This window comes from Montipora foliosa, chromosome 9 (assembly GCF_036669935.1).
Source record: "Montipora foliosa isolate CH-2021 chromosome 9, ASM3666993v2, whole genome shotgun sequence".
Classification (NCBI taxonomy): domain Eukaryota; kingdom Metazoa; phylum Cnidaria; class Anthozoa; order Scleractinia; family Acroporidae; genus Montipora; species Montipora foliosa.
Window position 1 is genome coordinate 11,072,271 of NC_090877.1, and position 10,000 is coordinate 11,082,270.

General features: G+C 38.6%; 1 protein-coding gene across 3 annotated transcripts in view; it reads right to left on the bottom strand.

Annotated features, from left to right (window-relative positions):
* The window catches only part of LOC137969620 (polycystin-1-like protein 2), a 64,116-nt gene extending 55,357 nt beyond the window's left edge, over positions 1-8,759 (bottom strand). The window contains exons 1-4 of one of the 3 annotated variants that reach the window (XM_068815933.1): positions 8,651-8,718; positions 5,542-5,590; positions 2,387-2,560; positions 2,199-2,238 (exon numbers count right to left, since the gene is read on the bottom strand). In XM_068815933.1, the coding sequence (XP_068672034.1) occupies positions 2,199-2,238; positions 2,387-2,431 (85 nt within the window). In that variant the 5' untranslated portion in view covers positions 2,432-2,560; positions 5,542-5,590; positions 8,651-8,718. Of the gene's footprint in view, positions 1-2,198; positions 2,239-2,386; positions 2,595-5,541; positions 5,591-8,650 lie in introns of those variants that run through there. The other 2 variants (XM_068815932.1, XM_068815931.1) reach the window with 2 other exon arrangements.
* Positions 8,760-10,000: the final 1,241 nt, after the last annotated feature.

Sequence of the window (10,000 nt, forward strand, 5' to 3'; positions counted from 1 at the left end):
TATCATTACTACTATTATTATCATTAAGCCAGGTCACAGCATAGTTAGTGGCGGTTCGATTGCTGATTAGGAGCACAAAGGCTCTTTTTCCGGGTATTCTCAAGTCACATTAACAAATATATCTCCTGAAAATGCGAAAACTGATGAGCTGGCATGATTTGCATTTCTGGTTGACCAATACTATAACTTAAGAAGGCATTACTGTCCTCCAGATTGTGCGTCAGTACGTACCCACGTAGCTACGCATTACTTTGAGGTGTTCACTCGATGTTCAGATATTGCTTCACAGTAACAAAACATCACCTTGCCTTTTCAAAAGTAAACAAAGGGAAGGAAAACCGTGCAAAATGAATAAGCTGGTACCATTTTGTTGACTTAAGCCTCCTTGTCAAATTTTTGCTCAAAAATAACCAAGAACTAACGGGAATCGAAGTGAGGGAGAATTAACGAATAAATTTGGGGAAGATTTTCAAGATTTATTTTTGAGCCATTTGCTCTATTTCAGCTGACGGGATCTTTCCTTCTTATAAAGCTGCAAAAGACTACAATAAATTTGTTTACATCGCCGAACAAATATTAAATGCACTTTCTTTCGTTCGCTTATTTACACTGCGTGGGCAAAAGGAGACGACTTGAAATCGGAAAGTGATGTTTAAAAGGTAACTTGATAGGTCAGAAACCGCGCGCCCTGTTTCAGTGGTAGCATTCCAGTTGAGTTAAAGGTGGCCCACACTTGTGAAATGGCACTTCTATAATAGGAAAGTAGGAAAATAAAAGGAAATATTCTAGAGACAAAGACCTTGACAACAGCCTTGTCGCAACAGGGAAAAATGAGAAATTCTTAAATCCAGAAAGAAATAAAAAAATCGGTAGCGCAACAAAGATGACGGCTCTTGATTAGCTTTCAAGCGAGTAGGTGCAAAAACTGCGTTCATTGTTGCTCCCAACATCAAGGGAGTTTCTGTTTTTTTTTTTCATTTTTGTGTGCGTGGATATGCTTTGGTTGTGTTTGCAAGAAGATCCAAGGAAAACTATAAGTGTCTCTACCGGTAATAAAAGGGACGGAAAAGATCCGAGATTGTGATTAACAATCATGACTGGAAATCGTCCAAACCGGTCCGACCAACAAATAGCCGACTGAAATGGTAGAAGTGAGAAGAAATAAAAGTGCTGTTTTCTGGCGTTTTATTCGTTGTAGGAGATATTTGGAATCATTGCCGGTTTAGATCAAAGCGATTTTGTTGAGTAGCGCAAATTATTTTTTATCGAATGGGATGAATTGTCAATTAATTCTTCCCATGCAGGCCTGCTTAGTTAATTCTTTTCAGCAGCTTTAACTGAAGTAAAATGCACGACTGATATCTTTGAATTGGTTGAATAAAACAACAAGAAAGGAAGACACTTTTGTTAGGCATTACTGGTAGGTAATAAAACATTAAGTGACCTCTTTTCAAAGGCCTTAACGAAAACTGAAACTCTCCGGCTAAATTCGTTTCGCCGGAGGCAAAAGAAAAGTCAGCTGCGTTAGATCTGTTTTTCAGACCTGCGCTGTTGGCCCAAATTCCGCGAAAGGTGAGATATGAAATCAAAAACAGGGCATCAGTGGCTTGTGTGGGCTTTTTCTTTTTCTTCTTTTTCTTCTTTTTCTTCTGTATCGTTAACAACACAGTTTAGCAAGGCAAATTCGATACCCAGAAGATGTAAATTGTGAAATGTAGTATAGTAGTTAACTTCGGGCGAATAATGATTAGCCTAGTTCATCGTTAGTCTGCTTATTTAGAAACTCAAAGTTTTTGAGCAAAGCCTGCCGCTAATCGTAGAGCAATTCAAATAAATCGCCGAAATATTTTTTCCAAGTCTTAAAGTCCGCACTGGCCGCAAAATGTAACTAATCGAAGGATAATAAAATTTCTTTCAGTATTGAAGAAAATTCCCATTTCCTTTCTTTTCTTTTTTTTAGGTGAGACCATTCTCTTGCGAAATAAAATAGAACTATCCCTGGAACACAAGCTGTGGCTGTGTCAATAAAAGCGAAAACAGGCCAGGGGAATCTAACTAGAAATAAAGTAACTGTATATTAAAGAGATGAATAATACATATAGAAATATGTTCCATAATGAGCCACCTAAAAAATGAAACCGTTTCCCAATAACAGGTTTGAACCGCAAAGTAGGATTTTATTTGTATTGAAAACTTACCAGCCTGTCCATAGCTGCTTTGTAGAACAATATGAATTAACTGTGGAAATGAATAAAGGACTTAAGATTTTGTTTTTTTCCTTTTTTCAAAAGAAAGGAAGTGAGCGAGATAAATGCAAAGAACTTATCACTCTACGTATAGAATTTTGCAAAGCGCTTTTACATCGTTTTGAAACCAATGGACTTACCGTTAGTGGAAGAAGCGACGGCAATCGATGGCGGAGTGATATCATGTTGATTTTTTTTTTTTTTCAGTTAAACCGCTGCTAAACTGGTGCCTTTCTTGGAAACCAGCCTAGTTTTCCAGAATTATACTGGTAGTTGCTTTCATTGTCTCAATTTCAGAGGAATGAAAGAACATCCTGCAAATAAACGTACAGCAATCATCCAGCTGTCTTAAAACACCTTGACTTTTCAATGTTTGCATTAAAAGGGAAACAATATAATTTTAATGAATTTGCATAAAAAAGAACCAGATATGTGAGACTGAGACACGAATGTGTGTTAACCGTCAAAATGTCACGAAAAATGCTACTTTCATTGGCTAGCCGAAATCTGTCTGTACATCACACTTCAAATTTGCTCCACTCTTGCGGCGTCTGCCATTGAGTTACTCCTAAAAATTAATCTTCACTGACATTTCAAGGTTCCGTGTAATTTTAAGCCTTTCAGAAATCTAGGACATGAGAGTGTGTGTTAACCATCAAATTTCTCTTCGGTTTTTGCTGAAATGTGAATGTGTCAATGTACGTTAGCATCTATTTTCCATGCGTCTTCAGAAATCATCACCACCACGAATTTTCTCTGACTATTCAGATTCCATTTAACTTCAACATTTTTCAACACTAGGGAATGGAGATTTGTGTTAACCGAGACTAGTACAAAACGTCACAAGAAGTCCCGCTTTCCTCGCCTAGCTCAACCTGTAACTTTGAAACGCTGTTAGTACAGTGGCGAAGACGATTTCTGTGGCGAGTATAAAGATAAAAAGATGAAATAAAAAAGGAATAATAAGCTACATAGCTGTTTTCCTTGCAAGAAGAGGCCCTTCGATCTTCCTAGATAACTCGGTAAGAGAAACGTACAAAGGTTTTTTTCATGATTTCCGACAGAAATCGCCCGCTATAATTTAATCGATGCTCACGGACATTTCAGGTCAGTTCCTTTTAATTTCGATTTCCTTTTCTAAGAGAATCTCGCTAAATCTGTAGTAACCGCGCACCCGAAAGTAATGAACACCTAAATTACGTGTTATTTTTAGGCTAAACTTATTCCTTAACTGATGAAATTTTACTGGCAATCAAAAGCTAGCTGTCTACGCAGAAATTCAGCGTCGAAACATAGCTAAAAGGCGAAGTTCGAACACTTAAGCAAATACGCTTGACTATGTGTCACCACTAAATCATCACCAAAATAACAGAACATGTCAGTTAACTTTGGTAAATAAAAGAAATTAAAGTTCAAAGTGTTTTTCAATCAAGATTTGGAAAATATAAACTGAAAAGTAAAATACTATTTCGTCGGCCTTTTTTTTGCCACAGGAACAAAACTTTTGATTGAAAAAGAAAATTTAGTAAACGGCGAATCTGGAAGTTCAAAATGAAAAGAAGTTAAATTGAAAAAAAAGTTTTCAAGGCAGTGAATTGTCAAATTTCTCTCTTGTCCCAATATCAATTTAGTCCAAAACCTAAAAAGAAGGTACGGTAGTTTTAATTAATACCGATCCATTTCACCGGATTCCCTCCTTGCCCAGGTTGCTCGAAGCATGGTTAGCCGCATTAACCAGCGTTAAATACCATGGGAACTTATAGGTTTTGATACCTCGTAACCAACGGTTAGCGCTTACCTGGCTTCGAGCCACCGGCCCCTGGTCTGTTGCTACTTATGGTGTTTAAAATTTCCTTCGCAGGGAAGGAAAGGAAATTTTTTCCTTCTTTTAATTATAAAAAAAATGTGGCTTTCTCCCATTTGATTTCACTGGCATGTTATTCTATTGCCGGAAATTAAAATACTCGTCGATGTAAACGGAAAATATATCAATAATATTTCTTGGGTGAAAAGTACTTGAAAGCTCCGAAATTTATTTTTTCATTGATAAAGCTGGGCATGGGACAAAAGATTTCATTCTAAAAATGGATGACTGGCTATCGATCGTGAACTGTGCTATAGCAACGTAAGGTACGTCAACTCCGATTTCACTCTGAAAACAATGCAAAATGTTAGAATTTGACCTTCGTTTCAAAGCGCTGTTGATATATGATCGGCGCTCTTCTCGTGGTCGTGGATTTGTTTTTTTTTTTCAACAAAATTAATGGAATTTGATGGAATTAATAGAAGCAGCCAGCAGCCAGCACCATGCGTAAGAAAACAAAGGAAATTGCCAGAGTGAAGGTGTTAATTGACTATTTTGAAATTGTCCCTTGATAATAACAAATTCTCGAAGGCCAGTATCTTCACTTGCAGGTGCAAGAAGTTTGTTTGTCCACCTCTCAAAACTAGGCACGGAATGCGCACATTCGCGTCAATTAGTTGTGCTGTGCACCTTTTGAGCACTTTTCGAATTTGGAGCACTATTTTACGTTTCCAGCACTCTTGAGCACTTTCAGGAATTTTCGGCAAAATTTGGCACTTTTCCCAATTTTCCACATGTTTAGAGCAATATTTTGTGTTCGAAACGTTTTCAGCAAGCCGAGGTATTCTATTATCATAAACTTTGACATGAACACCTTGTCGCCTGACTGTAGTTATGGAAATACACGTGCAAATATCCTCTTAACCGTGGGAAAAAGGAAAGGAAAGGAACTTTATTCAAGTAACTATCCAGCGCTGGAGCACTAATTGGGGACACTGTAAACTGAAATCAACAAATTAACGCAAATCAAAGCAAATGTTCGTTTTTGAGGAGAGGGGAAAAGTGGAGTACCCAGAAAAAAGCCTCTCGGTGCAGAGTAGAGAACCAACAAACCAAGAGAAAATGAGGGGACATAGAGGGAGGTTCCCGGTCCAGCCCTTGGAATATGTCATGTCCACGAAAGTTATTTTTAGACGAGCGGAAGTCTTTGTTCTAGAGGAAGTCTGTCTTCCGAGACGTCCGCATGTATTTTGAAAAGACATGATGAATATAAATATTCATCAGCCTTCCACGTGCGCCGCCATTTTCTCTTTTTACTAAGAACCTGAGAGCGAGGCAAGACTACATTGGGACGTCTCGGAAGATAGACTTCCGCTATAACAAAGACTTCCGCTCGTCTAAAAATAACTTTCGTGGACATGACATACCCCGGCCAACGCCCTGAGCCTCCCTTTCTGTGCCGTCATTTTCTCTTGAACAAACTCAACCCACCTATGACGCGAAATTCGGGCCACACTGGTGGAAGAGGAGTGCGCCAGCCCTACGTAATTATAATAAAATCGAGTATTACTTATATGCTTGGCTGTTGCCGCTATGCTTGTAATTATGCCTCAAAAAAACTTTCCCTGACCCCCTTAAAGCGTACCACGAAAAAACCCAATTTTCATAATAAATTACTAGCACAATATTTAACAATTATTCGCCGAAGGCGAAGTGATTATCGGTGAATATTCACCGAGACGAAGTCGAGGTGAATATTCACCGATAATCACTGAGCCTGAGGCGAATAATTGCATGTTTTAGTATAAATACACAGGTGATTATTTCAAAAAAGAGAAAAAAAAACATTTCAAGGCGAAAATCATCCTCACTTACAGTGGCAAAACGACTACTGGCAGCCATTTTGTCGTCGAGGTGATTATCGGCTGATAATCCGAGATAGCGAGCCAATGAGAGCGCGCGATTTTGTATAATCACCTGTGTATTTATACTAAGAACATTTAATCCAAAGGCCTCAGGAGCCTGGCATAATGAGAGTAACCAGGCCTAACTAGATAAAACCGCTTGAGCACGCACTGGGAACAAGCGTACACTGCTAACAGTAATGAAAACCACATAGAACATTAAAATAGCTTGGATTCGGGCAATAATAGCTCAAAAAAGAAATAACTGTCGCAAAATGGAGCTATTATGCTGGATGCTCCACCTGTAGTATTATTCTCGAAATTATGCCAGCATAATGTGTCAACCCTAGAACAGCCGACTCAGCGCTCTTCGTTGTTTAGTGCTGCTTGTTTGATGTGATTGTGTAGGACTGTTTCTGAATCGGTTAAATCATTGCCCCGCGGGGTTTCGCCCAGAGACCAAACTTGGAGTCCCTGCGTATCTATGGAAATTTAAGATATTTCCAGTACAATCGGGACATAACTTATGGGGAAGGAATTATAGCTCGCATTTATAAAATGTACAAATGAAGAGAGCCATGAAGCTACTGACTACTGGAGAATTTTAACATGCCATTTGCGGCATACGGCAAACGCGTGACTAAAAGTTTACATGATTTGTGTCTTGCAGACCAATAAACAAAGAAACTTGTCTCATTTTAACATATTTTTCGCCCGTTGTCTACAAATATCAAGCAATTTCTAAAAGGAGAGAGAAAAGTTCGAACTGATACGAACATTTGCATTCGTTTACAACAAGCAGCAGCCTGTCGCTGGTCCTTTTCCTTTGCCTTTAATAAGGGACTGGTCAGAAATTAACAGGGGGAAGGTGAAGATTTTCAGTAAATTTAAGCGGCAAACATAAAATGAAAAATGCCCCCCCCCCCCCCTTGTAAGGGTTTGAAATGTCTTGAACCTTCCCCCTGGTAGTCGTCCTAAAATTCTCTTAACACTTCTCCCCTCCCTCCCCTACCTTGATAAATGATGGCTCCAAATTTGTTATACAGTGGTAGAAGAAAAATGGTCCAGTATTTTTAATAAAGCAAACTTAACATGCAAGTGATGTCTCTGTTGGAGAAAAATGACTTTAAAAGCTTTTGACTCAATAAGATGATAAAAGGTTGTACCACTGGAAACCAAGATACACAACATGGTTTGTATTCGTGTTATAAAATAATGGTAAGCATCTCTTTATTATCACAATCGGGCTTAATTTCTTGAGACCCTCCCTCTTTTGCTCTCTATTTCTTCCACGGCCCTCCCTTTTAAAGGGTTTTCCACCTCCCCTCCCCCTGCTAATTTCTGACAAGTCCCTAAACGCAAAGTTAAATCTCTCTTATAAATATTCTATGCAACAACTCGCAGTAATGATACCAAGACTGTACGCTTGTTGTTAAACTTACTCGAAATTTTCACAATACACAACATTCAGCCTGGTAAATCGCATATGTCACAGCACTTCGTGTAATATCTAACAACTATTCACCGACTTGGAGGTGGCTGGTGGAAATCTACGGTATCTACTGTTTTATTATGAATTCATTAAAAACTTGTTTTATGCTTCATACTCCATACTGTAACAGTCTGACTGATATTGTTGGCAGGCATTGCTATGGGCGAGCTCCGTTTGCTGGGACACAAATAATATCACGTTTGTTTGGGATATTTTGGCCAAGCCTTGATGGGTTAGGCCGTTTATTGAAAATCACATTGGTAACCTGGGAAATACCCAAATATAGAAGCCATGATCCCAGCACAGGTGAGGGGACACACGCCACCCACAAGAAAGTAAAAATTGGGAGGGTGGGGACTGAGGAAAATTGATTTGACTCTGCTGAATCAGCCTCCGCCTAGCTTGCAAAAATGGTGAATGATCTCCAGAAAATCCCTGATGACAGAAATGCCCAAACTGCAACATGGGAAATAACTAACTAAGCATGTCACACTCAGCATAAACCCATTCATTTCCGCTGGGCAATAAATTCCCTTTATTCAGTTATCTTTCTTCTTTATTTTGGTTCCTCACCCCGTTATTAATTTTAACATTACGTTATAAGGAGACCAGATAGAAAACTGGAAGATTACCTTCCCCTCCTTTAGACTTTGGATAATTATGCTTTTATTTTTTGCTATTATGCTAATGCTTAATGCTCAAATTTTTGCTATTATGCTCTTATGGCCTTGCTAAAATGCTCGAAAATTCTCTCAATACACACGCAATAATAGACACTTTTTAAACATTAAAAAAATAATAATATATATATATATATATATATATATATATCTTTGGCTGTCGCTCGGTGAATTTCATCATTTCAAACAAGTTTTTAATTTTTCAGGATACAAAAATCTTGCTAAAATGCTGGCATTATGTTCGATGCTTTTTTGCCTTGCTATTATGCTCAAAATAATGCTAGCATAATGTGCCAAAGCCCAGCCTCCCTCCTCAAAACATTTGAAAGCAACATTGCAAATAATGTTTGCTGTGAGGAAAGAAAGTTGATTTGATGTGATTTGCTGGTTCACCATTGAAACATTTTCTTGGCGTGTCGTCAGGCGAAGAGCTATGATTATCGTCAAATTTTTATTTCCTTCCTGCTCGATGCAGACAAATTTATTCATTGCATGCAAAACGTTATTTTACATCTAGCACATACCTTGAGACTATTCAGCGACATGAAGAAACTGACATATGGAGGTTGCCTTTGGAATAACAGACGATTATACCTTCTCGCCTATTGATATAAATCGAAAAAGGGTTGAAACGTGTAACAGCCCCTTGTGCTGGGAAACAAGCTTCTGAATTTCAATTTGCTTAGTACCATATTTGGAACAACAAGAGCGAGGGGTTTCCAAATATGGTACTTAGCACCGAAACATTCAACCAATCAGTTCGCACTGAATATTCGGAAGCTGTGAACGCGCGTCACACGTTTCAACCGTTATGGGTTTCTGCATAAATGTGATTAACCGTAAACAGAGTTCAACACACTATTTTACACGTAAAGGCGAGGTAGCGTGACTCTCCCTTATTTCTTCGTGGTATCTCTAGGCAGGCATTGAAAACTCTCGGAAATACCTTCACGGTATCCAGTGAAGTTACTTTTAGATTCCCGCAAGAAGTTGTATTTTATGGTAATATGCAGATATGAACGTATGAGTGAACTAGCTAGACTAAATAATGCTTTAGGGCCTTCTGAGGACCAATGAAACAACATAACATTGAGTGTCTCGGGGAAACAAATCGTACAAAACTCACTGTTTCCCTTGGGATCAGTCATTAAGTGCTTATTGAACCCGGGATGTCTAGACCTCAAGGCAAGCGCTCTAACCACTGGGCCGTTCTGTCTCCTGTCACGGTATGATGCCCTTTCACTTTTGTAAACTGGCGCAATTTGTTTTTTTAAAACAGGTGTATTTTCTGCCTAAAGGCATATCTTAATGGCCTGGTCGATATTAGTCTATCACTAAAAATATGTCAAGTCACTATGTATTTATATATCTCACTCGAAATCGGCACTGAGGAAGCCATCATTTTGAATTATTCTTTGGTAAAGTATTAAAACTAGCATTAACTGAAAGCTCCTACGTCGATTTCTTTCCTCGGCTCGCCATTCATGATCCAGCAATTATGGAACTGTGCAATAATTATCTGGAGGGGTGGGGGTGGTGGGGATTTTGTAATGAGAAAGGTGGCCTTTTAAGTGATTGAAGTTAAGCCCCCCTTTACTAGTAAGATGTAAGATAACTTGTAACCCCTCCTCCTTTTAAGTAAGATCGCTACCAACTCCCCTCGCCCCCTTCAATTCGATCTTTTGGGAGGAAATTTGGAGGGCACTGAATTTAAATTACCTTAATATATTTATTTGAGCGATATCTTTGTCAGAGATGAGCATTACTTCAAAACTCTACACGTTCTTCTTCTGTTTCTTCAAATATGATTTCATCATCTTCCTCATCATAATGCCTTTCAGTTTCAAATGATCGATCTGCATACATATTGAGTT